The 26,957-nt window shown below is 39.6% G+C and overlaps 1 protein-coding gene across 3 annotated transcripts in view; it reads right to left on the bottom strand.

The window, feature by feature from the left end:
• Positions 1-1,612: 1,612 nt before the first annotated feature.
• UBE4B (ubiquitination factor E4B) overlaps positions 1,613-26,957 on the bottom strand; it is a 38,602-nt gene continuing 13,257 nt past the window's right edge. The window contains exons 5-29 of one of the 3 annotated variants that reach the window (XM_054394791.1): positions 26,427-26,571; positions 25,417-25,645; positions 24,550-24,960; positions 23,607-23,717; positions 20,291-20,432; positions 19,709-19,809; positions 18,333-18,447; positions 15,726-15,809; positions 14,098-14,154; positions 13,748-13,871; positions 13,516-13,607; positions 12,915-13,028; positions 11,743-11,941; positions 11,369-11,507; positions 10,848-10,947; positions 10,108-10,235; positions 9,635-9,733; positions 8,605-8,840; positions 7,784-7,910; positions 7,345-7,489; positions 6,130-6,264; positions 5,567-5,758; positions 3,135-3,309; positions 2,520-2,666; positions 1,613-2,108 (exon numbers count right to left, since the gene is read on the bottom strand). In XM_054394791.1, the coding sequence (XP_054250766.1) occupies positions 2,047-2,108; positions 2,520-2,666; positions 3,135-3,309; positions 5,567-5,758; positions 6,130-6,264; positions 7,345-7,489; positions 7,784-7,910; positions 8,605-8,840; positions 9,635-9,733; positions 10,108-10,235; positions 10,848-10,947; positions 11,369-11,507; positions 11,743-11,941; positions 12,915-13,028; positions 13,516-13,607; positions 13,748-13,871; positions 14,098-14,154; positions 15,726-15,809; positions 18,333-18,447; positions 19,709-19,809; positions 20,291-20,432; positions 23,607-23,717; positions 24,550-24,960; positions 25,417-25,645; positions 26,427-26,571 (3,609 nt within the window). In that variant the 3' untranslated portion in view covers positions 1,613-2,046. The remainder of the gene's footprint in view (positions 2,109-2,519; positions 2,667-3,134; positions 3,310-5,566; positions 5,759-6,129; positions 6,265-7,344; positions 7,490-7,783; positions 7,911-8,604; positions 8,841-9,634; positions 9,734-10,107; positions 10,236-10,847; positions 10,948-11,368; positions 11,508-11,742; positions 11,942-12,914; positions 13,029-13,515; positions 13,608-13,747; positions 13,872-14,097; positions 14,155-15,725; positions 15,810-18,332; positions 18,448-19,708; positions 19,810-20,290; positions 20,433-23,606; positions 23,718-24,549; positions 24,961-25,416; positions 25,646-26,426; positions 26,572-26,957) is intronic. The other 2 variants (XM_054394793.1, XM_054394794.1) reach the window with 2 other exon arrangements.

Raw genomic sequence — 26,957 nt, 5'->3', positions numbered from 1 at the left:
GTTGATACACTTCTGTGGTAGATTCATTTTTAACAGAGTATTAAGTTCATCTTTCCTCTGCAGTTACTCCCATGACTGCTGTCCACTCAAAGGCAGGGCATTGATTCACTTTTGTACCCAGAAGGATAGCAATAGAGAGGCATTTTCAGCTGCTCACATAAAAATACCTTTCAGTACTCTGCCCATGAGTGTTGAGTTTGGGAGAGTGTCTGAATTCACACCTTTGAAACACTTGATGCCAATTCTCCAGCTAAAATTAGTTTAGCCACTTAACATTAGCCTTTAGTTTCTTTTGTACAGTGTGGACACATTTCCAGATAAGTGTATGCCATAATTAGAAAACAGTTCAGTCATGCACTTTGCTATTTATATTGGTTGGGTCAAAATCTGATACGGTGGCAGAATACATAGAGATTCAGATGGTGAAGTGCATTGTCTTGATTAACAGAAATATTTACCTTTGAGAGAAGATGTATTTCCTCCTCTCAATGTTGCATCCCAAAGGTCAGCACTGGATCATATACGAACTAACCAAAGTTCCCCTGAAGCCCGGTACTAACTGTCCTGTGGCTATGAATAGGGCCAAGAGTCACCCTTGGGAACATTCCTTACCTTGAAGTATTACTGATATGTGACATTTTTCATATAATTTCCTAAAGTTACCTCCAGATCCTACTCACTACAGCAAACCTGAACAAAGCCACCCAGTCCTTTGTATTTTTTACACTGGCACACTTAAAGGAATTACAGAAACCTTTTGTGCGAGTGTGTATCATTTATTGTAGTTCAAGAGAGTCAGGAATTGAACAGAAGACACAGCCAAAAACAAAGAAAAACAACTTTTTTTTTTCAGACAATTTTAAAACACTGTGGTTTCAAATCCTTTTTAAAAAGGAAATTCAAGTATTATATGCAGGGGGCAGTAATACAAAAATGTTTGTGAATTTTTTTTATCTTTTTTTTTAAAAAAAATGTAATTCTACATTTCCTGCACCCTTTCTGCTTTGGTAAGGCCAAGCCATGGATACAAATTGGTATGCAACATAAAAAAAAAACCAAAAAAAAAAAAAAAAAAAAAAAGAGAGACCCCTGCCCCAAACTGCAGCCTCCAGGAATAAAAGACTCTGCTCTCTGCTGACAAGCTCTAATGTCTCAGAACTGTCAGTTAACATATATTGTATCTGCAGCATTAAAAAAATGGATTTGATTGTTTTAAAAGTCACTGAAATCCTGGTATTCCCAAGCATCTCACTCGTTGGGAGCTGTTTCAACATATTTCTGTCTCAAGGCTTTTTGAAAAACGCCAGAGCATCTAAATCAGCATAAAGAAAAGGGAGACTGCAAAGAATGGAAATTAAAATCCATGTGGGAAATCTTTGTTTTGGAAATAATCCTTGTGTCTAACACCAATTAAAACCCAAGTATGTATAATATAAAAATACGATTCCAAGGTTAACGCTTTGTTGCAGGCACAGTTATCACACAGAATATGTTCTTTTGAGGGCAGGGGAATGATCTTGATTTTCACAGGGATTTTTTCTTTTTTTTTTTTTTTGCAATACAAAAGAAAGGGGAAAAAAAAAAAAGCAGTGCAGGTTTGATGGGTGGAAGAGGAAGAAGGGAGGGGGAAAGAGGAGCAAGTTACTTTAGCAGCAAAATGTCCAAGGTTCTAACCACAAATCAAATTAACGGATGTCTGCGTGTAAAAAATAAGGTTGAAGGGATGCTGCCCTGATCCATTCATCTTTGCTAAAATAATTCAGCTGTAAAATCTCCAAAATGTGACATGTTGAAGGACAGTTTTGTAACACAAGCAACTTCCTAGCTTGTCCTCCATGTTATTGACCATCATTATCACTTAAATATATGTACAAGAATTAAGCCGCTTTTCTCCTCGTCCACATGCTTCTGGTCACTAGAGCAAGTCAGTGCCAGTGGGCGTGCTAATCCCATCAACAGCTTGCAAAGAGTATCTGCTCCACTATTACCACAACAGCCCACGCCCTGTTCTTCCTATTGGTGGTGGCGTGCACTGCAAGGCAATTTTTAATGGTCAGCATTCTGCTTGTCTCTCATCCAGGCTTGGATTTGCTCTTTAAGTTCCGGCACTAATAGCGGGGAAAAAAGAAGAAAAAAATTACTAATTTAGCAGTTTAATTAGTAATACCATTATAAGAAAGCTCCTTGTGACCAACAGCAATTTCTTTTCTAGAAACTTGAGCAGGAATATCTAGTACTTCCTGCTCCATCAACGTATTTTCTGCACAGCTTGGAATAAATGAGTTACTCATCTACCTACTGCAATACCATCCATTAGCCCAGTAGTTAGAAGACAAGGGTGTGGGGCTTTTGTCCCAGAAAAAGGGAAAGCAGAAGGAATGAACTTTCTTGTGCAAGTAGAGATGAAAGAAGTGTCACCTCTTAGGCCTCTACACTATCTTCTGGAAATACATAGAGCAAAGTGCACACAAATTACTTCCCCTCATCCACAGCTCCATTGCTAACTGTTAAATGGTTACCTGGTTCCAGCATATTTTCTGTCAGTGTCTGACGATTGAAAGGATCAGTGGAAGAGTTCAGCAGATGCCTCAGGATGATTGACCTGTCCATAATAGTTCCAGATGGCAGCCTCACAGGATCAGTCATCAGAGTGTCCATAAGTGGATCTGAGGGCACAAGTGTCTCACTAAACTGAAGACAACAGCTCCCAATTTTATCTGCTCACAAAATCACAGCATGGAACTGATATTCTGAGTCCCCAGTCAGGTATACTGCTGAGGTATAAGACAGTGGTTAAAATGAGCAGCAGACTTCAGCCTTTATCTTGCTTTCCCCTTTCTGAGTTGATACTAAGCATTAGCTATTTTCACCCCATTTTCAGAATTGGGGTTTTATTTAACTCTTTTAGTACATGTAAGCAAAACATAGGACTGTACAGTACAGCCCCAGGGAAAAGCAAAGAAAGATTAACTCTTAGCTTTCTACATTTACTTAACTATTTAATTGAAACACAGCAGGATGCAAGGCTTCAGAAAAAATACATAGTTTCTATTAATATATATTTACATTTAGAATCCAAGTAACAAAACAAAACCCTCTTCTAACAAGTCAGTATATAAGAAAAGTCAACTTGCCTCTGAACTCATCTGGAGCATCGCTGTAATCAATTTCTGCTCGGGCATTCTTGGCAACGATTTCCTCCACTTTCTCTGCCAGCAGTTTGAATTTCTCTATTGCTATGGTTGACTTAATTCCAGCTTTTCTCATCTTTGAGATAACCTCCTCAAAGAGTTCTTTACTGTACGACCTCTACAAGCAGAGCACAAAAAGGCAACCTTGCTGAGTTTTACTACACTAACATTCCATCAAAGTTCTAAAGATCATTTAATGCATTTTTTAAACTTGAAGAGGGAATCACTGAAACTTCAGCTTTACATCAGAAAGCAGAGCACCCTGCAGGTCACATTTCATCTAGCACCAAAATGTCAACTGTGGGGTGGACTTAATGGTTTTTCATAGCACATCACCACTGTAGAAGTGTTCAGGACCATAAAAATTAAGGCAATATCAACTAATCAAAATTAATAAGACACTTTGAGAGGCTGACTCTAATTATTACATTTGTTCCTCACACAAAATGTCTTGCCACTCCTGTCTGTACTGCTCTTGTCACAAGCCTCGGCTGAACATCTAGCATAAAATGTTGGGTTTTGGTTTTATTTAATTTCTTAACTTTTCTGATTATGTGGAAGGCAGTACTGGGAAAGAAGTGATTATTTCTCCTAAGCAAAACAAAACCAAACAAAAAAAACACCCTGTGATGTTGCAAAAATAGTACAGAGGCTCAGAGGGAGCTGATACTTGCTGGATACATGCCAGCCAGCCCAGGAAGAGCTGCACAGCAACACAGCACAACATTTGGAGGGGCCAACTGTACATCCCATAGTTTCCAACCGAAGCAAGCATTACTTTCATTTGAAAAAATAAAAGGCAAGGACTTTGGAAAGCTGCTTATGTTCTAAAGACACTGTTTTCTTTGAAGCTCACAATGCCACATTTCAACATAAGCCTTTTAATAAAAACTGCTATTTACTCTGCAGTGCAAGGTTGAATTAAATGACAAAGCAAAACAGAAACTCTCACGGATTTCTGTTTTCCTTGGGGAGTTTAAAGTGTCCAGCACAGCCCTACTTCTTTCCTCTACACTGCACTGAGCAATACCACTTACTACTCAGGATACACAGTGCCCACCCAAACTCCTTTCCAGAACTATGGCAGCATGCCCAGGGCTTTAGAAATGTTTTTAGATTTCTCCTAATACGTGCTAGGATTTCCAAACGGGAGATGGATCAGAGCACTTTAGGCTCTGCCATGATCAAGCAATTTATTGTTTGTTTTGTGGCTTTTTTTCAGCCATTACCGTACTGGGCATTTCCTTGGTGTTCCTTTCCTGTCCCAACAGTTTCCAAGATATTAGTCACTCCCCCCACACCTTTTTATGAAGGGCTACTTTGTTAATTAAGCTTTATTCCAGTTTCCACACCAGCAGGCTTCTTTCTTTTTAATCCTTATGTCGCTGATGTGCATTTTGCTGAGGCTAGCATCGATAAATGAATGATGGGTAACATTTTCACTTCCATATATACTGAACAGCATAAAAACAATGCTCGGCATGCTCCTGATAGACCTGCAAACACACAAGGTCTGTTTCAGAAGTGGTACTGATACTGTCTGTAATTACCAGGACAAACTACAGAAGACAGATCATGAGGTACTCTGATATCTCTGCCTCACTAGACATGCAAATCCAGCTTCGTTGTAATGCAAACCAGCTTCTCCTAGAATTACAAGAAGCTACTGAGAACATTTTTTTCTTCTAGATTTTGACAAGTTTATTTTGTAAGACACAGGCAGAGAGATGCAATTCAGTAGTGTGACAACTTCACAGAATCAGAGAGGTGAGCAATAGCTTATCAACCCAGAGAACTGCCATGGTGCTCTGAAGGCTACCTCACTACTTGCGCTGCTCCAAAGAGGTCTTGTGTGTGCTGCATTTCATCAGTTTATTACACAGCCATTTAATAAAGTGATATAAAAAGGAATACAAATTTAGAAGGAGGTCGTCCAGAGAGAAAAAGCTTCGGACTGTTAAATGAGGCTCTTATTCTCAGCCCCAACTCTGCCTGTTTCATGTAGTGCTGTTGAGGAAGCAGAGAGTCAATGCTCTTTGCATGCTTCAGTTTTCCCACCTGCAAAATCAGGACAAAGTACTTTGGATAATTTACAGTAAGCCTGTAGCTCATAAGCAACTGGTGCTCAGGAAATGTCCTGTGTGTGTGAAGTGCTATAGGTGTTTGTGTGTCTTCAAGATTTGCAAAACACTTGGAAAACACACCCACCTACAGAGAGCAGACAGAACAGGAACACAGAAGGAAAACAAATTGCAAATACATGACAGAAACTGAGTGGCAGCAGACAAGTAAGATGAAACTCTTCCTGAACATTTTGCAAAGTCCTATTGGCCCACACTGCTTTTGCCCTTGCCCCTCATCTTTCTGGAGCTCACCTGATCATCAGCAATTGCTTTAGCAAAGCGAGCACAGTCTAGCTGCAGATAAATGTCTGTGAGTTGGTCCAACAGCTTCTTTGGTTCGAACCCATACTTCTCAGGGTTTTCAACTTTTAGGTCACGGCACTTGGGGCCACACAGTTGCTGTAAGTTAAAGTTCAACATGGCAGCCAGTCGTGGTCCAAGTTCCTGTAGGACCAAAGTAAAACACAGATCACAGCACGAGGGCAGCGATAAAGCAAGATTAGCATTAATTTGCACACAGCAAGATCAGGAATTATTAACTAGTAAAATTATCGTGTAGGCTTGCAAGAAGTGTCTTTGTGTGCTTTCCATCAACAAAAATAGAAAGCAAACAGCTTCTGTCTAGAAGGATCAAACCATCTCCATGGCTCAGATAATGCTCTTAACATCAAGTAACTTCAACAGCAATTAGAATTCAAAGAGCTGAGGAAGAAGAGGAGAATGGAGACTAAGGGCTACCAAACATCTCCAGGTTATTATCAGCAGCAGGTATGTTAGAGAAGCTTGAAGCCAAGTTAAATCTGAGCAGGACTTACCGGTCTGAGAAAAGGCTTTTGAACCTGCTTGGTTAGGATATGGAACATATCAACAGTTTCTGTTGCCAGGGCAAGATATGAACGAGACACACGCTCATCCTGAGCTAGCTGCGACTGACGGGCCTGTTGCTGGTCCTGGAAAACAAACATTCAGGTGTTACAAGTCCACAGATCTCCTCCATCATCACACCTCAATAACAGCCATCAGTAACTGGAATAACCCATCAATACTAACATGACCTAGACAGATACAAGAGCAGGCAGCAATTCAAATCCAGATGGCATACACGGTTGAAGGCACAGCTCATTTTACTACCCAGTACTAAAGTCTGCACCCATTTACCAGAATTCTGCAACACTAAAGATGAACGCAAATGGCATCAGAAGACTCCACAGTTAGTGGAGTCTGTTTACACCCTGTAACTGCTTCTCACAGCTGCAGAACTGTGTTATGCTTCCTTTCCCTCCAAATACCAATATTTCAAAACCAGCTTGGGATGTGAGAATCAAATGAGGTTCTCTGATTTATGCACCATCAAAACTAACAAACACTCCCCACTGGAACCATCTGTGGATGATGTGATGTAGTGATGTCACTACAGGCTTTACCTTGCTAGCATGCACAAACAGGAAGAGCAAACCAGAGTATGTATTAACAAACAAGACCTTAGAGCTTCTCAAACTCTTTTTTCATTTTTTTTTTTTTTTAATAATCAATAACCTTAAAATAGAAATACCTGACACTGGTGGGTCAACACAATTATTGTTTAATCAGGCTACAGTCTGAGCTAAACGACTCTAATTGTCTGCATCGAATCTACCCAGGATCAATGCATCAACAAAATAAAAGCTTCTATTCCTGGAAATAAATTCAACTGGCAAGCATCTTCCAGAACCTCCTTCAAGAAGGTTAAAGTCTCAGTTTCTCCACTTAGAATTAAGTGTACAGCAATTTACAACTTTATACAATTTCCACTTTGCACCACTCTTTGCCAGCCACAACATAACTATGCAGAATGATGGGTTTTGCAGAATGTCATCCAGAGTGACCACAGCCATACTGGCAGCACAAAAAAAAAAAAAACCATCAAGAACTGCTTCTCAGCAGCAGCAGCTCTTCAGTGCTGCCCCTTGTTAAAAAGGTTTTTTAATGGTCTTGTATTAAAAAAAAAAATAAAATAAGTAAAGGGCACTTTGAAAAACAGCTCTGTTCACCCTGGGCAGCAGGTCCCATTGTTCTTTATTCTTCATCTCCTCTTGCACTTCATGGATACGTTTTAGGGACTCCAGACTCTCATCCAGCAAGAAAGTTGTGTCATTTATCAGCATGTTGATGTAGCGAACAAACTGCTTCCCAGAGCTGAAAACATTGAAACACAGTTACCATGGCAGAGCAGGTGGGTGTGCAGAGCAGACTGCAACCCCAGCAACACTCCTTCTGCACTCTAGTTTTTGAATAACGATCCCATTCCCCAAGCCAAGTTGATTGCGGTGTGCAGGCTCAGCTTAGGAACACTCCAGTTCTACTGGAGGGGGTTGCCATTTAAAATACAATGGAAAGCAGCATTGCCCATTCCCAATGGAAATGACCTCCTCAGGACATTGCCTGAACAGCTTGCGTGACAGTAAGCAGCATGCCACATGTCTTACTCACTTGAACTCTTCCATAAATGTACCATGGTGAGCTATATTCTGCCAGAGGCTTTTGAAAATGGTGCTGATGTGGTAGCGGATTGTAAACTTGTCATAGAACTCACTAGTGGCTCCAGTATGTTCAACATCTGAAAAAGCAAGATCCCAGAACTGAAATCTAAACCTTTTCCCACTGGGGCTCACTACATCTCTCCCCTCCTGTCTCCAACACAATGAGCTTCAAGCACTAACCTTTAAGAGATGAAATTCAGTTCCCAATCAGAAGTCTCTGTCTTAATCCCCATTAAAAGCAGCAGCACTGCCCATTTTCTCACCTACATCTAACCTCACAAAACTTTCTTCTATTCAACCCCACTCTGCTCTTTGTTCCACCATCTAAAATGTCACTGATAACTAAACTCTGGGAACACTGCAAAAATGGTTGCCTCTATAGGTGTAAAACCCCTTCTGAAGCATCCCAATCTACAGGCCTTACAAAACTCATGTCAAAAAGTTTTAAAATGCCAATACTCGCTTAGAAAGCAAACAAAAATCTTCATGTTTAGAATCTAAACACCACAAAACCAACTGTCACATCAAACTATAGTGCTTGAGTTGTCACTGCACAGCAGCTTGTGGAAGGAATAAAATTCTCAACGTTCCACCTAATGCCATTTCCCCTGATGCCTGAGAGATGAAATTTCATTTTTACAAGAGCCAAGATCTCCCTGGTGGGGGGGTGGTGGTGTTGGTTTTAAAAGGTTACAACAACTAACACAGCCTTTTGCCTTGTAAAACTCATTTCTTACTGTATGCTCAGAGAGCTACAGACAAAGCACTTACCTGTGTAAAACTTCATCAAGGAGGGGACTAACAATTTAGTGGAGAGAGGATGATTCTCAATCATTTCAAAGAACTTCTGTGTCCGAGGCTGAACAGCTGGATTTGTCATGAACATCACCTCCACCAGCTTGGCTACTAAGTAAGGATTGCGGATGTAGTTCTGGTTGCACAGCATCACAACAAGGAACATGACTATGTCCTGAGTACAGGGCTCATAAAGCACCTGAGGAGCATATCTGAAGAGAGGGAGATAAGGAAAAAAAATTTACAACCCCCAGCCCTGTGTTATCTACAAATTTATCACATACATCAAGTAAATTCAGAAGACTCACTAGCGACCAGCAAAATTCAGTTATTGTATCATGATTTCTGATTCCTAAAGGTCTTGTTAGCTTATGACTGGAAGCTGAATTTGAGCATGAAATATGTGGCACATACTGCCACATTTGCTGTGAAGTACCACAATAACAGCACCTCAGGAAGGCAGAAGAAACCATCTCCTAATTTCAAAACACAGCAAGTCTGAATTTGAAGGCACATTTTCAGGAACTAAATGACCAGCTTCAGAATCCCAGGACTACATCTGAACACTATTTATGCCCACCTAAACTGCTGTAACTACACAAATGCATTTTGTCCCAGCTGCTCTATAAATGGGGAGGATTTTCTGCTTATTAACCTCTGATTTCTTAAAAATCAATTTATTCTAGTGATGATTTAGTATATGATGAGATCAAAAGGCCTCACTCCAAACCATAAAGAACATTCTTGGGGGGAAGGAACGAAAAAAACAGCACAACTTTCTTCCAAGAAAAAAAAAAAATCAGATTAGAAAGGACTTTGGAACTCGCCTAAGTATTAGATCTGCATCAATGTCGATGAGTGCCATAAATTTATGGCTGTTATTAAAACCAGAACATTAACTACAAAATAGCTAGGAAACTACCTTCACACCCTGCACTTCTGTGTACACCATCTGTTGCAGTGGTAAATAGTACAACAAACTTCCTTTACATAGAACTTTACTTACTGTACAATAAAAAATAAAAATTCAGCAACATCTTCCACGTAAAACTCCGGCAATGCTGCAAATACCTTTGGAACTTCAGGAGTTAAAGGCAATTTTATGCTGTAGAATAAGAGAGACAACAAACAGGCCAGTAAAACAGCAGGGTTAAGCAGAAAGTGTCATGAGCTCTCTTAGGGAATCCTCCTGTGGGAATAGTTTACAAGAGTTCTGAAACTGACTTTAAAAAACCACTGTCAGTACTTCAAGCGTACTAAGCACCCCAGGGTTGCTCCCCTCCATAACTGAACCTTACATTACAAATAAAACCCAGATTCCATGCAAGGATATCTGTCACTGACACAAAGTAACAGCCATGTAAGAATGCAGACACTGTAAAACATGATTAAAATTTGAGCACTGCTAAATTCAGTAGACAACCTAACATGATCTGAAATATCTTTGATACCACTTTCACACAGAATTTTGACACTCACTTGGGATAGGCAGGGTCAAGAATGCGAAGCATCAGCTGAATCACCATGCCATAGAAATTCAAACATCTCCTGAGAAAGCTTTCATCCAGCAAACCAGCATCTGCACAAGCCTTGCACCTCACCAGTTTCTGTAGAATATGCATATAAAAATTGATCCAGGGCAAGATGGTATAAAAGGAAAGTCAAGCCTGTCCAAGCTAATCAATATATCCGAATTATGACAATTATACAATGGCCTCTTAAAATATGCTCTCATTTGAAGAAAACAAGGCACTTAAGTCCCAAAGATCAAAACACATAATTCAGAGTTGCAGAGACAGTCAAGGAAGACCTAAGCAGGACAAACCTTCAATAGAGAAGACCCCAGCACACTTATCTTTGCAAGAATTCTACATGAGATAAGAGACTCAAGAGCTCCATCTCCATCTCGGGCATGCACTATGCACACACAACTACCACTGAACAATCACAGTCCCTTTGCTTGTTCTCTCTCCCATAGAAATAGTATTTTCTTCTTTCTGAGGAACACTGCCCAAGTCAATCTTGCAGTTACCTTGAATGCTAAATTCACCATTAATGTTATATTGTATCACGACCCCATCTAGTGTAGTATTCACATGATTATAAATTTAAACCCATCATTTTCCAGAAACATCAGTGGGAAGTTGCATTTAAACATCCAGACACAAAGCAAACAGACTCACAAAGGTGTTTAGTTGAGAACTGAATCACTTACAAACCTTAAGTTGTGTCTTGCAACGTTTCAGCATCTCTCGATGCCTGGTGGCCAGAGGAGAATCTTTCCATTGACTTTCATTGTTTTTCAAATCTTCAACAGTTCTGAAAGCCACATGCGAGAACTGGTTATTGTGGCAGAGTGGATATGTACTGCCATCTACAAGGTGTTGAACCCACTTAGCTGCTAAATAGCAAGAAAACACTGAGATGAATTATCTTTTAAATAGAATGGGTTTCTCACCCATTTGAGCTGCCTTGTGTAATCAGTATCCACTAGCCCACTAATGTATCAATTCCTAATTCAAGCCACAGTCCATGAATATCAGCAAAAACCCATAAGGGCCAAAAGCAGCAGATGACCAAGTAGTTAAAATGATCAAGATGACCTGCACCCAGCAGTTTTTACCCAAATTGTCATTCTAATTTCCATTAAGTTCACATAAGTTTCCATCATGGTGGGAAGGACGTGCCTGCGATGCATGCTAGGGCTCTCAGATGCATGAGGTAATTAACAGCTTCTAACCTGTTGAGCTCCCTGATGGCCCGCAGTCTCCGTATGTACCGACGGCAGCTTGGCAGGATGGAGAGGTGATGGGCATGCAGGGTTAGGAAGAAACACTCTGTTGGGAATTTCGGCTCAGAAAACGGAGACGGGTCCCTGTCTAGAGAACAAACAAGCAAGCAAGCAGTACAGGTGAATAAACAAACACTCAACTGCCTTATCTTGGGGCAAGACCTTCAACTTAACTTTCTTTAAAACAAGTAAGAGCAGACAGCACCAAGGAAAAGCTTTTAAGGAATAGGGCAGGGATTTGCTGGATTCAAGTGCTTCATGTACCTCCAGTATCAAAACCAGATGGCACAGCAAATGCCTAACCCCTCAATAAGAGTACTCACAAAGTTCAGCAATCCAGGCTGCAACATCCTCCATTGTTGCTTTCACTCTTGTCTCATCTGTTGGGAGGTCAATACGACACCTGGGATGAAATATGTACATGGGATCAACCGTTTCCAGCTTTATCTTTGTACTTAGTTGCTGTAGTACCCATAAGAAGTTGAGCATAAAGCCATCTGTAGATACCAAACGATCATCTGTCTGTGGGGTAAGAAAGTAAATAAAGACATAAGCTTAGAAGTACAAGGGTATTTTCTGCTGCTTTAGCCATATCAAACATATATGAATTCTGCAAGTTCAAGAAAAGAGAGAAAGGATGAAGAACGTGAATCTGTAAGGAGACCTTTGTGATAATGGGAAGGCCACTTACTAACACATGAGCTACCTCTATGGCTCAAGTCATTCTCAAGAACTTTAAACATAAGAAGAAATAGAAAATAACCCAAGAAATTAAAAGGGCTTGAAGGGTCTCTCTCAGGAATGGTTTAGACAGCAACACAGAAGGCTCCAATAGTTGCTGAGCTTCAATTCTTAAGTTTAATCTCAAGTGTGAAGCTTCTATTACTTTGTGGCTATAATTTCACAGAGATATTCCTAGTGAAGGTTTCCAACGTCTGCTTTTGAAAAGGAGACTTGAAGATAGCATTGATGCAGACTTCATTTGTTTAGGATCATGCATAGATTTTTATCACAGGAAATTAGTGCAATGCATTCATTAAACAATGGCAAAATAACATCCCTGCTGTTTCACTGGAACCACAACAGTTCAGATCTCCATTACTCCTTCTACAGAAATGATACAAACAAAGCCTAGCATCTCACCAGCTGGGAGATGAGGCTTTTTATCATAGCCAACTGAATGAAGCCCCCGTAAGTGGGGTGGGAAAGAAGCACAAAGCTTCAAACATCTAAAATAGAATCCCTATTAATGAAGTGATGTGAGACCTAAGAGAGGAAATGACATAAACCCATCAAACAGGGGAAAGAAGAATAATTTCAGAAATGGGAAATATATTTAAAAAGAGATTAGGAGTGATGATGAAGCTTCTTGCCTGTTGTAGCGGGCACACAAAATTCTTTTGTCCTCAAGAGCCACCACAGCATGAGCCATCCAGTGCTATCTGTACTTTGACTAGGGCTATGAACCACAAGAAGAGCATTCCCCAATATTTACCTGCATTTGTGCCTTCTTCATGTTAGCATTGACAATAGCTGCCATGTAATTGAGAGCTGCTTCTCGAGTTTCACCGTTCAGTAAAATACTGTGTAGAATCTTGAACAGCTCTTGCTGGAATATCAAGTAAACATTCTGTCAGGCTGCACACCTTCTCAACATTTTCCAGATTTCCCCATATTTTTAAGTTCTACAAATTCCACAAAAATCACTACAACTTCTGTTATACTCTCGTTGTTAACTTGTTATGCATACATTAGTTACAGGAAAGTTACATGGAGAAAAGTAGTACACTGCACACACTACTAAAACAGCATGTATGTTTTCCCTCTTCCTTGAGCATGAACTATAACCCATGACTAACTCTGCTGATATTTTCTGCATTGGCTTACAGCCTTAAAGAGGTATTTTTAGCGCTCCAATTTTTCTTTCCTAATGCCTTTCAGCCATATCCTAACAGATGTGTTATTTATCACAGAAGTTCATTTTTTTCAGGTTATGTTCTTCATCTATGTCAGGATCAAACAACTCCACAATATTTTGCTCCCCCTCTCCCTGTTCCTTTTTTTTTTTTTTTTCTCTTAAATCTTAGCACACTTACCCTTGCTAATTCCAGGTAATGTTGCAAAGACTGGCTAACAACCCTGGTGTTCTCAAGAGTGATGGCAGGCCCTGAGAAGTATTTTTCAACTACTTTGTTCTGCAAGTAGAATGAATATTATCAAATGTATTGAACAGATTGAGCAAAGGAAAACAAAAACAACCCCCAAAAGAACCACAACAAACCACAAACAAACCAACCCTGCCATGCAACTATCAATATCCTTCTGTACCACTTACATCATCTTCAGCAAAGACAGAGAGACTGAAGAAGGCTCCAAGATAAGAAAGTCTTTGCAGCTCTCTTCCTGCCCCTGGGCTTAAAGATTTAGGCAACCACAAAGGCAAAGAGACAACCTAGAAAACAGGAGAAGTTGCAAGTGAATCAAAGCTGCTGCGTCAGCCATACCACTTTATCTGCACTGTCACCTTTCAGTGCTTGCCACATGTCCTCCATTTCCAACATGCACTCATGCTGATCGCTAAATGGATACATCTCCTCATTTCAGCAATCCACATAAGTCTTGTTTGTCCTAGTTTTTGTCAATTTGCAGGGAAAAGGACTCAAACTGGGTGCACTTACCAAACTGCACATAGGGTGTGTTTTCCCAAACTTGATTTCACAAAGTTCACATAGTGCCTATAAATAAATCCCAAGAAAAATTACTTGTGTGTGCAATTCCTATGTAACCTGTCTGCAAATAACAGCCTTAATATGGTATAAAGTGTTGAAAGAGCCAAATCTTTTTCACTTAATTAGTGGAAAAACTTCCTATTCCTACAAGGATGAAGAGGTCCAAAAAGTGCTAGAGCACACCCGGCTCTCATTTTAGCTTTTACATCTATTCCAAGTTGTCTCAAGAAAAGCTCATGTGCCTCACAGGATAAATTATTGCACTTATTTCAAAATTTAGCTGTACAAATTGTTTGTTCAGAACATAACAATTCCTTTGCTGGACTCCTGAGCTGCCACACAAAAAGTCAGTAACAATAATAAATAGAGCAATTGTTCTATACGTACACCAAGGCTTTTGTCTTTTGAATCAGAGTGGAAAAATGTCAGATGTACACAGAGGACAGAAACAAAGAATCCTATCCAAGATCTCTAACTCACTTCCAACTGCAGCACAGATAAAAGAAAGCAGTTATAACAGACAATTCTGCAAACACTGTAGGCTTTCACATGTCCTGCTTCTCCTGTACTGGATGCTCTCATGCTTCACTTACACTATAGCTAGTACCTGCTACTGCATCCTTTTGTTGCACAGTGTGCCAGCTACAGGTGATCAGAATGGAGTATGATTTTCAAGTAGCCCTTAGTTGTAGCCAACAGCCAAATCTGCGACAGCTCACATTATAATTGGAGGGGGTGGAATAACAGAAGAGCAAGAAAACACAGAACCAGCAAAGACAGCTGTTTTTGCAGAAGCACCAGAGCTGCTTATTTGTTTTAATGTGCAGCACCTCAGTCCAGCTAACTTCCTGAAGTACAAATTCAGCCTGAGATGGAACAGCCTTTTTGAGCATATGCTGAAGATCATAAAATATGAAGGTATTAGCTGACAATGCTAATTCTTGGCTGACAAGTAAAGAATTCAGCTTGCTATTTTGAGGCCAAGCATGTTTTTCTTTTAAAGTCTTTTTTATCAACAAAAGCAGTACGAGAAACAGGTCTACAACTGAAGTATGCACTTAGTCTAAAAATAAACCCAGCTTTGCAGCCAGGGACTATTATGATGTTTTGCTCCAGTACAGAGTCACCAATTCAAATAATTATGGGTTTAATGCAATAGATTTTAGCTTCTCACAGACAAAAGTGAGCCCAACAAACATCAGTATGGATACTGGGTCTTATTTTCCAGACTTAAACTAGAAGATGCTTAGCAAGATTTTATAACCATCTACAACATCATAACCAGCATGTTGAGGAAATCCACACGTTCGGTTAATCTTATACAAAACAAAACATACAAGTGTTTGAACAGCCCACTAAAATACTGTACAATAAGCTTGAGATATTCTTAGTCTCATACTCCACTAGATTTTTCATAGTCCTTTTCACATCTCATACCACATTAAGCTTCCAACACAGTTTAACAGTAACCCACTAACCACAAAAATCCCCAAAATATCAAAGCATGTCTTGTATAGAATCCGTGTAAGTTATCAACAACGATAATGAAATTACTTCTAGAAACAACCAGTTCTTACCATAAGGGGGTATTTAAAATTGTCACTATCAAGGGAGCACTCTTTGGAAGCTACAGCCAGGCCTTGTAAGATGGGAATAAAGATCTGTGAAGACAGAAGTAGATTACTGTATTCACTAGGAAGTAAATGACACTATGGCTGTAGACAGCATGAAATGCCTGCTCATTCTTCAAATGCTTTAAGTTACACAATAGAAAAATGAGACTTTTTCTCTAAATTTCTATCAGTTAAGGTTAAAAGATTATTCTAAGCTAAAACCCAACTTGCTTGACTGTGATGGTTTGAAAGTTGTATATATTTTTCCTGATCACATTCTAACTTGTTTCCAAACATTTACTTTGCAAACCAAAAAAAACCTGAGATATGTGCACATAGATTTGGACCCCAAGCTAACAGATAAAAGCTGAAGCTGACAAATAGTGATGTGAGCACAATGCCAAACATCAGGCGCTGTTCCATCAAGTTCTGTGTGGGAAAGCACACACACTTCATACAGGATCACTGTAGTGCGTGTGTAAACAGGGATATTACAGACACAAATGAGAGCACAAGTACTGTAGAGAACAACTTGATTGCCCAAATGAGTAATTTATTTGCCTGTGCAATTGGGGTAACGATAGAGCTTTAATTTTACATGTCATGTAAGCAAATTGGGTTTGTGCTGGTAAGTTTTAACTGAGGTAAGAATAAATGTAATAAACAGCAGTCAAGGATTATTATGAAAGAGGAAGTGACAAGACAGGAACTTATTAATTAACAGCAATTATACCAAATTAGTAAGTCTCAATCACACAGCTCTGAGAACTACACCCTCACAAAATAAACTCTTACAGTAATTTTGCAATAACTACCAAGAGGTCCCACTGAATTGTACATTTAAACTATATTGTGTTGCCTCTATGAAGAGACAAAAAATACTAAGTCATTTTACAGAAAAGAACTATGAAGAGGTGCTTGGCTGCTTCAGCTGGAAGAATGGTTCTCTTCCCCAGGGTAGGTGACCATTAATACTTGCTATAACCATTTTTGAACGTACTTAAAACTGCTTTGAATCTCTAATATAAGGTATCCAGTCAGATATAAATTATTAAAAGGCACTAGACACAAAAATTAGCTGTTGTCATTTTATTTTTTCAGAATTGGAAAGATCAAATGCCATCCTGAAGGCTCTTTTGCAGCTATCACATAATACTAAAGGAGCACTAATTAGAGAGAATTACAGCCTTACTGAGCTGCTTAAACTTTACATGGCCAGAAGCAGTTTGATAGTTTTGTGTCTTAATTACTAGACCCACCAGTCCCTAGATTTTAATCATCTCATTGAACTACTCTCATTCACAAAGCATCTAAAGTTTTTCACAGTCATCTCCTTTGTAAAATACGAAGGCTTAATGGACTAAGATTTGTAAAATGCTCTGAACACCTTAGATGCAAACTATTAAATTTGCCAAGGATTAAGATTTGAAGATAGAGGGGGAGAAAAAGAAAAACAAACAACAAAAACACCCCACAACACATCTGAGCACAATTACAGAAGATTGTCGTCTTTCTACAGAAGAATAAAAAGATGAAATGCAAGATCTATCCTTTAATACATGTCTGCATATTCTGAGTAGTTCCCCTCATAGAATGGCTTACATTGGAAGGGACTTTATAGAGATATACTCCAACCTCCTGTTATGGGCAGGGACACCTCTCAAGTAGACTCAGCTGCTCAAGGCCTCATCCAACCTGGCATTGAACACCCTCAGGGAGGAGGCATCCACAACCTCCCTGGACAACCTATTCCAGAACCTCACCATCCTTGTATTGAAGAACTTCTCCCTAAGATCCAGTCTAAGCCTGCTCTCCCTCAGCTTCAAACCATTCCCCCTTGTCCTGCCTCCGGTCATCCTTATGAAAAATCCCTCTCCAGCCTTCCTCTGTGATCCCTTCAGGTGTTGGAAGGCAGCTCTAAGGTCCCCTGGAGTCTTCTCCAGGCTGAACAATCCTAGTTCCCTCAGCCTATCCTCATAGCAGAGGTGCTTCAGCCCTTAGATCACCTTTGTGGCCTCATCCCAATAGCTCTGTGTCCTTCTTATGCTGGGACACCAGAACTGGATGCTGTATCCAAGGTAGGGTCTCACCAGAGCAAAGGGGCAGAATCCCCTCTCTTGCCCAGCAGGCCACGCTCCCCTCGACGCAGCCCAGGACATGATTTGCCTTCTGGGTTGCATGAGGGCACTGCCAGCTCATGGTAAGCTTCTCAATCAGCACCCCCAAGTCTTTTTCTTCAGAGCTATTCTTGGACCACTCTGCACCCAGCCTGTATTTTTGCCTGGGATCCATCTGACCCATATGTAGGACCTCAACAGTACACAGATGTTAAAATAAGGCTCTGGTAAGAATTAGAGCCAACAAATAACGTGTCAGTCATTTTCACAAAATGCTGAGTTAAAAATAAGCAAGTTTGGCTTTGTTCAACAGCATGTTAGCCCCTGAAGGAACAGATAGAGGACTGTGAGATGCAGACTAAACCTCTGGAAATCCAGAATATTGCAAATTTCCTGAATATTGCAAACAACAGATTCATGTGATGTTTTTATTTATTTTTAACCCATGCCTTACCTGTTTGAACACCTCTTCATCCTGATAAGTTGTTCTCACCAGTTCTTGGATGAAGCCAAATGGGAGATTCCTACACAGCATATATGGTACCAGCAAAGACTGCTGCTGCAGTGACCTTCATTTGTATAAAAAAATAGCCAAAACTACTGATTATTTGCAGTAGTATTTGCAAAAGTGTCAGAGTAATCACATGTAAGGATGTGCCAGGAAGCAGATTATCAACATGTAGACACACCTACTCCTCTCAGCAGTAACTAACCTTGTCTTCTCAAGTTACTTGTGGAACTGTTATTCTGAAACAGATGCTGCTGCCAATATCACACATTAGTTTAATGAGGCTGGAAGAAAGTAACAGCTTCTGTGTAGTAACTGCTTCTCCCTACTCTCTAATGAAAAAAATTCTTTTTAAGCTCAACTAGTGAAGAAGCATTTTCTGATGTTTGTTTCTCCAGACTAAGAACAGACATTAGTCTTTTCTGAATTCATACAGTCATGATTTTTAACTGCTCCTTAGGATTTCTGAAAAAGTACCTTTTTTTTTTTTCTTATTACACATGACAGTTATTCTAATGTCAGCATTGGTTCATGTAGAGACAAAACTAATCTCAAAGCACAAAGGGTAATTGGTGCAGCTCTAAAGATTACTGAAGTATTGTTTGGAAACACAAATACAAAATTAGGCAGATTCTAGTAAAAGTCACATCTCCTATTTTAAAGAACTTTTTTACTATTCCAACTAAAAGGCTGCTAGTGAAGCAACTGCTGTTGAAACAACTGCACTTGAAATCTCAGCCATGACTGAGTGTAGAACATCTACACACAGATTTACATCACCAAATCTGTTGTGGTAAAACTCTCTAAAGTAAACAAGTACTACGCCACCTTAACAGTTTTTGCTACACATTTTGGTAAGATTGTTTCTCAGATGCAGCTCTATTGGTTACTGACTTTCACAGGAGTAGTGCCCCAACAATCTGCAAGTAAAACAGTTTATGCACGAAGGCAAAGGCAAAAAATGGCTTCAGTCAGACCTCTCACTTAAAATGTTCAAAACCTGGTTGATTTTACCCAAACACGATCAGAGAACTCTTAAACTGCTCTCCACCAACTTATCTTTGGGAGCAACAGTCATCAAAGGTAAAGCAATCCTAGAATGGTTTGGACTGGAAGGGACCTTAAAGGTCATCTACTTCCAAACCCACAGCCATGGGCAGACACCTCTTACTACAGGACTACAATGAACCGTTCCTCTGGCACATAAATCTATCCTGCTCCAATAACTTAGTTCTTATCTAATCCTTAGAAGGAAAAATAACAAAATAAAAATGAAATCCCAGAAGAGTCTAACTTTGATGGTTACCATTAGCTGTATTTACCTTGGTTGTGTTAAGGATCCCTGTAGCACCAAAGCAGCATGTGAAATGCACTGGGATCGGATGTTGCTCAGTAACTGGCTAACTGTTGGCTGGCTACACATCTGATAAAGACAACTTTATTTTAATGCAAACTGGAAGTATTCAGAGACAAAATAGACAGGAAACATGATAAATATCTTTACTGTATGAATGTACTATGCAAACTAAGATTAGCGCTACTCCAGCTAAATTCTTTTCATACTATATATAAAAAGTCTTTGTTTGTTTTTTATCTCAGAAGCAAAAGCTTAAAGCAGAACAGAGAACGCCGACAGGGAGCTGGTCTCACATAAGAATGTTTTACATAGATAATAAATTTGGATAAAATGCAGTAGATCAAAAGGGGAAGGACAGTTTCTAACACAGTGCTTATTTTAGAGATGTAAAATGTATAAACAATTCAAGTATGATGAAAAGGGACCTTATAAATTCTAAAAATCTATTTCTACAACAAAGCCACCAAAAAGGTACTGTCAATTTCCACCAACCTCCCCCGCTAAACAGTAAGAGGACTGTCTGTGACTTCACTCATCTGAAACATACCTTTGGTGCTTTTCTCTCCTCTATTCCAACTCTGTCAAAACACTCAATGAGGTAGTTCAGCATCTCTGTCTCCTTACAGTTCTCAATGGTGAAGTGGTCACTGCAGGAATCAGAAACACTTGAGCTGCCAGAGCCTCCCATACTTCAAAACACACAAAAAGAAAAAACAAAGCATTAGTTACAGTTCTTCACTTGTGTACAATCAAGTAATTCATGAGCTCTTGACTTCCTCTGTCAGTTTTCTGAAGACTCCATCCCATCATACACATGGATCAATAATTAAGATAATTTCTGTGGTCTGTGAAAAGCTCTCCACTTAACAGCTTGTCCCACTCTGGAAGTTCAGCTGTACTGTGACATGAATGAAGAATCAATTACCTTATTAAATGAAAAAGTTATCTGAACAACAGCAATAAGGTGCATGACTTTGGTGGGAATCACTAACTCTTGTTCTTACAGGGCAACACTGAAAATGAATAGTCTTTAAGCTCTACCAGACATAAAAATGATTGAAAGGTCAAGACACTTCCATGTCATGGATGGAACTTTTGCACAGTCTCTACGAATCATTCAAAATGGTAGAGAATGTGCCCAACTCTGTGAACACCAGGCAGCCCAGGGAAGGCAAGGTCCTTCCACTGCAGGGAAGAGACCTTAACTGATAGATAGGGCTACAGACAATCACTTCATATACTCTAAGGAAGGAGAATAAACAAAACAGGAGGCAGCATCAAAGCAATTGTTCCTTTTAAAATTTCCACATTAAAGATCAATTCATTTCAACTCAGTTCATTTCAATTCCCTTACAGTAAAAAATACCATTTCATTAACCAGCACGGCCTCAGGGTGGGAAAAAGAAAATCAGTGCTACTGTAAATACACAAACTAAACCCACAAAACCAAAACCAAGCTTGAGACAAGAGAGAAATGAAATACAAATAGTGAGAGCAGATCCCACAACTCTCAATCTCAGACTTGTTATCTCAACAGATTTCTTCTCTACATAACAGCTTGGCAAAACTAATTAAAAGCAGAATCCTCATCTTACTGAAGGGAATTAGGACAAGATGTGTTCACTTCATGTAAATGGATTTTTAAAAAAACTCCAGCAATTAAATCGTGGATGGTCTGCTGCTATTCCTCAAAGAGAACTGTGTATGGTCAGGGTGGATTTAAATAAAGACCCATTTTATAAGCCTCAGATCTTAAACTGGAAAATAAGAGTATTTGTTACCTTACACGCACCTTTTCAAAGACATCTTTAAAATTAGACTGTAAAATCATTTACATTTTAATAATTGAGCTGTACACATCTATTGTCCAACCAACAAAGCAGGGAAAGATTATTACTGCTAAGCATCTGGCATCTCTTTTTAGAAAGAAAATTTGTTTTCAGTTATTCAGTTAAAACTACTCCATGTAAAATGTAGCTCTATTAAACGAGTACTCAGCAACCATGAAATCACACACACATTTTCTTTTCTGTGGATTCTTTTTAAAGCTCTTGACTTCTTACATTCAGCTTAAAAAGTACCCTTTGAAGAACATGAATTTATATTAAAGATCCTACTGCTTCTATAGTTAGTCATTCTGTTAATGATTTCACGGCAGCAGTAACTGAAATTACTCTAATGCAAAACTCAGACATCCTTCATGCACATACTGGATCCCTTGGTATTTTCAGAATGCAAGTTGTTGCATAATTGTACAGTCACTGTGTTTATAATTTAACTAACATCTTACTGCTGTCTGCAGAATGCCAGGACATGATAGGCAAATTAAAGCTCCAGAAGCATAGCAGCCTCAGAAATCCTTACCAAAGGCTTTGCTACTCCATCCAGCACTTGGATTAAATAAAACACTGAGGAAAAATAATCCTAAATTCCACGTACACAAAACCCCCTAAGCTTGTGTTATCAAGTTTACTCTCCTGAAATTAGACTGGAGAAGAGGAGATACCATTGGAAGGTCTTCCAGTTAACCATCTGACTTTAGCAGTTGTGTCCCAACGTACCACAGGAACAATCCCAGATAGAAAAGCTACTGAAGGTAAAATGCTCATCTCATTCCACATCTTTTTGAGCAACTCCTGATACCTCAAGACACTTCCTAAAGGCTTGACCTGGCTTCGTTTCAAGCAATTAGATTTCCCCTGACTTTTGCTATAACTAAAATACTTCAAAGAGGACTGAAAGTCTTGGAGAAACTTTTCCTTCCAGTTGCACAACATTCACGTAGTCTTTAAAAATCTCATAAAGTCCTTAAAACTTCCCTTATACATCTGCAAATTGTATCTGGCCCTGTTAGGCTCCATGACCAGCTATGAACCACCTCAGATTTACTATCAATTAAATCAAGCATCTTAATGCTGAGAGGGAATGTTCAGAATACTAATGAGACTACAGATGTAGCATTTTTCAGAATAGTCTCCCTAAAATGTATGAGGCTTATACAAAATATTTATTCCTGCCTCCAGTTTAGGTTAATACTGTATCAGCCAAGACATTGTAGCACCACTCTGCAAGGGAATGTAAAACTTGAGATCTTACCCAGTGTTTACCTTTCCAAAAGCTTTTTTCCCAGGGCTCTGCAGGACTTTTTGCACAGCTATCTGGCTAGCTTCCAAACAGAACTCACTAAAACCAGTACTTTATTTTCACATAGTTTGAAGTCACACAAATGAACAGAACTTTGCTATACAACTCCTGAGTCTGTTCTACAGTAAAATACTCTACTATTCCATCTCCATTCATGGATGTTCAAACTACATCAGCCTCTACTATTTACCATGTCAAAGGAGCAGATAAAACCTTGAGGATTACTCTCTTTACAGGCTTGAGGAGCCATCCTGTCAAGCAGCAATGAATCTTCAGGAAAGTCATGTTGCTTGCATCAGTGGGCTGCTTGGCACTGTATCTTTTTCTATTATGTTAACCTTTGCCCTCATTTCCCAGTTTTTTATATGAAAACATGCACATGCTATACCTCTGGTTTAAGAATTACAACCATGGGTGAATAATATTCCTTCTACTCATACAGACAAAGAGGAGTTCCACTCAAACATAATTTCAGAAACCATGCTCATTAAACCTAAAAGGCAGTATAATTAACATTTACTTTATCTTAGTCATCTCTCCCAAAAAGAGCTGACTAACCAGCACTCATTACATTTGTTTACACACTATCTTAATACCCAGCCAGGTCATCTCCTTGGCTTTAGTCACTTCCCAAATTACTTTGAAGAACACTTGGCACTAGAGAGACTGTTAGTTCCTAAACACCCAAACATGCAGGTTACATTCTCTTTCTCCAATACCTGGACCCAAACTGGACACAAGAAAAATCATCATCTTCATTTTCTTCATCACTACTGTCCTCAGACACATCAGAAACGGCAAGGAGGAGGGAGAAAGGGTTGTCGTATATACTACCACAACAGAATGAAAAAGCTCATCAGATGGTTTAAGCCAAAAGTAAATGGTAGGTTTGCTTTGCAAGTCTGCCAAAAATCATCTTCTCTAAACATGCAGACAACAGATAACTCCATGTTAGTAAACCAAAGCTACACTAACATGCTCTATGAGTTATTCACACAAAACATCACACCTTCACAAACCAAACATTTTAAAAGACTTTAAGACCTGATAAAAATTACAGCTGAAGTGGGGAAGTTTGGATATAATCAAATAATAAGGATTACATTTCTAAGCTACTGAACTTGAAAGAAATGGTCTCAAATCCTTTCGTGCTCATTTCTCCCTCCAGAAAGGGTTAGAGATTGCAGGAGCAGCCAACACAGGAAATGCAAGAGTACTTGGCCTGGCATACTGGAATAGGCTAATCTGTAATTTAAATCCATGCACTAGGGAATCAAAGCTAACAGGGTACAGCAAGTAACAACTTTCACACATCAACTAAATCCTTACTGAGAAAACTAATTTCAAAGCAGGAGGTCTGTTTAGTTTACTATCCAGCAGTAGCAACTGAGCAGAAAGCTACAGTTACACTGGAATGGATGGGAGAGAATTAAAACAATATTGCTACCTTTAAGGCAATTACATTGTACTTCAAATGCTCACAGAAGCAGGTTTAACACTCTGGCAAAGACAGCTTGTTAGGAAGTCAACACATTAGCACAAACCAAAAATGCAAAAATCAACTCAGGGTAAGTAGGGTGAGCTCAGCACAAGCAGAAGTTGCTCCAAGTTGCACGATTATGCCACACCCTGCACAGCACACATGAAACACTTGTGCAATACCTAGAAGGAATCCTGTTCAGTAAAGAAGGACGCCTGCGCAAGGCGCTGGGTGAAGCAGTAAACAGAGGTGGACCCATTGTTGTGGGTCTCTGTCTGGATGTGATGACTGGCGTGGCTGGAGGGCTTGCAGCCACAGCTGGAGGACTTGGTGAACTAGATGGGACGAAAATATTCAAGGAACGTGGGATGGAAGAAGCTGAAAAGCCTCCAGAATGGGCAACAGTGTATGGCCGGTACCTCGGAGAGGAAGGTTGTGTCCATGAAGGGCTTGTTGCTGTGAGGTGAGAGCTGACAGTATTGGAAGGCACAGATGTAGTGGCAACTGAACTGGCTGGTGGGGTAAGAGATGAACCAGTCATTGGTACATAGCTTGTGAAATTGGTAGTAGGAGCTGGACTAGTCCCATAGAGACTAAACCAGTTATGGGGGAAAAAGAAAACAAAACAAAGCAATAATTTAGGATATGCAGAAACAGGGTGACAAAGATAAAACGAGCAAGCGAAATCCTTGCCCTTCTGACGACTCTTCAGCAATAATTCTGCAGCTTACAGACACTACTCCTTTTACTAATGTTGAAAAAAACTATGTCACAATCTGCACACTTGTAAGTTATGAGTCATAGCCTTGACTGATGCAAATTCAGGGTACTTCTCAGAAGGAAACAGCTACATGGCTTCGACCTATCAAATACACTTCTAGCCATGACAATGTGCTGAAAAATGGTGAACTGCAGACACAGTCACATGAAAAACAGTGAAGAATTGAAAATCTATTCATTGTTCTTGGGACATTTCTATGCCTCTCTCTCTTCTAGTCTACCAGTCAATATTCAAGTGAAATCAGTACTCAGTTATAATCAGAAGTCACCTGGATAATGAACTGGAGCCAAAGGAGCCCGCATTACAGAACATAGGGCTGCTTCCTGGGTTAGAGCCCATGTTTAACATCAGGCTTCTGTCAGGAGATCGGGCAGCTGCAGCAATGGGTTGTGATGTAGCTGTCAGGCTAGCAAAAGGGTTTTCATCCCTTGACTGGGTGGACATCATCAGCACTTCCATCAAAATCTGCCCGATCAAGTCCTTAAAATCTGAAAACACTGTTCAGAAAAAAAGAAGAGAGTTAGTATCCTCACCTGCTGCCTTCATCTACACGCTGGTCAGAGATGTAAACATTATCAGAGGACAGGAAGTTACTACTGTGACTTAAGCGCTTCTTTTGGCAAAAACAATAGACTGACATTTCTATTTATAACTAGCCCTCTTCACTACGCTCTGCAATTACAGCTACACAAACCACAATTTTTATGGAAAGTACAAAAGATTACAGATGATGTAATGTTGTTGTTGATTAGTATATTAAAGTTTTCTTGCTCATCCCTCTCGTTTTCCACACCCTGCTGTTGAGCTGTGTAAGTTGTGTCATAAAGAAAGGAAATACACCATGCACATCCCCCCATCAAATAACAACTTTTATTTTGGTCATATCTTACAGCTGACATAGAAAATAGAATTTGTTATTAAATAATCAGGAATTCTTACCAAATTAACTCCTAAATGTCTATTGTGATTCAAGCCAGCTCATGAATTCAGTAAAAGACTCCTGAGAAAAAGTAATTCCAGCAAAACTGCAAGATCAGCCCAGTACTTCGACAACAGAAAACATAACCAACATCAGCACAGCAAGTGACTAAACTGCAGCTATGACCAGTTGGTCCTATGATCCTTTCTGGGGATTCCATTTCCTGCTACATGAAATTGAGCAAAGACCACAAGTAGGTGGCTCTGGCATGGTAGGAAAGAGAAAAAGCTCTTCATTTTGAGTAGGGAACACGGCACTCAGCTGATACAATCCCTGACAGTAACAGTTCTGGTACTTACCTTCCTTTGGGTTCTGCTTGAACTGGGCAGAGAGTGAATTCAGGAAGATAACATCTCTATCTCGGTCCTTCCAAGAGACTCTGAAAATCTTACAGACCAGCTGTAAAGCTTGCTCCTCAGACACTTCAGACCCAGCCAGCGGTTCCTTGGTTGAACGGGGTTTAAAAAAAAAAACAAACAAACAAAAAAAAACAACACAACAAGCAAGGAGTCAACTTCTTTAAAGTTGTATTAATCAAGTGACAATCAGCTGCAGATCATCTTTAAATGGCTTCAGACTAACTCTCAGTGGCAGACTTGGTACACTTCAAAAGCAATATTGATACATTGGTCAAAATTTATTTAGGAAAAAAACCTGAAGAAACAAAAAAAGACGCAGACAAGATGTAGCAAAACCCTACAAATCCAGCAGGAAGTAAATTCCCAAAACACATTCAAAATGTATATACTAGGAAGGGAAATTTACCCAAGATACCTCTGATGGCTGTTTTAAGAAATTAATTAAGGATTCACATTTTTTTTGTGCACAAG

Source organism: Indicator indicator, chromosome 32 (assembly GCF_027791375.1).
Source record: "Indicator indicator isolate 239-I01 chromosome 32, UM_Iind_1.1, whole genome shotgun sequence".
NCBI lineage: Eukaryota > Metazoa > Chordata > Aves > Piciformes > Indicatoridae > Indicator > Indicator indicator.
Note: the sequence above shows the minus strand (reverse complement) of the source record. Positions and strands in the feature narration are given on the sequence as shown.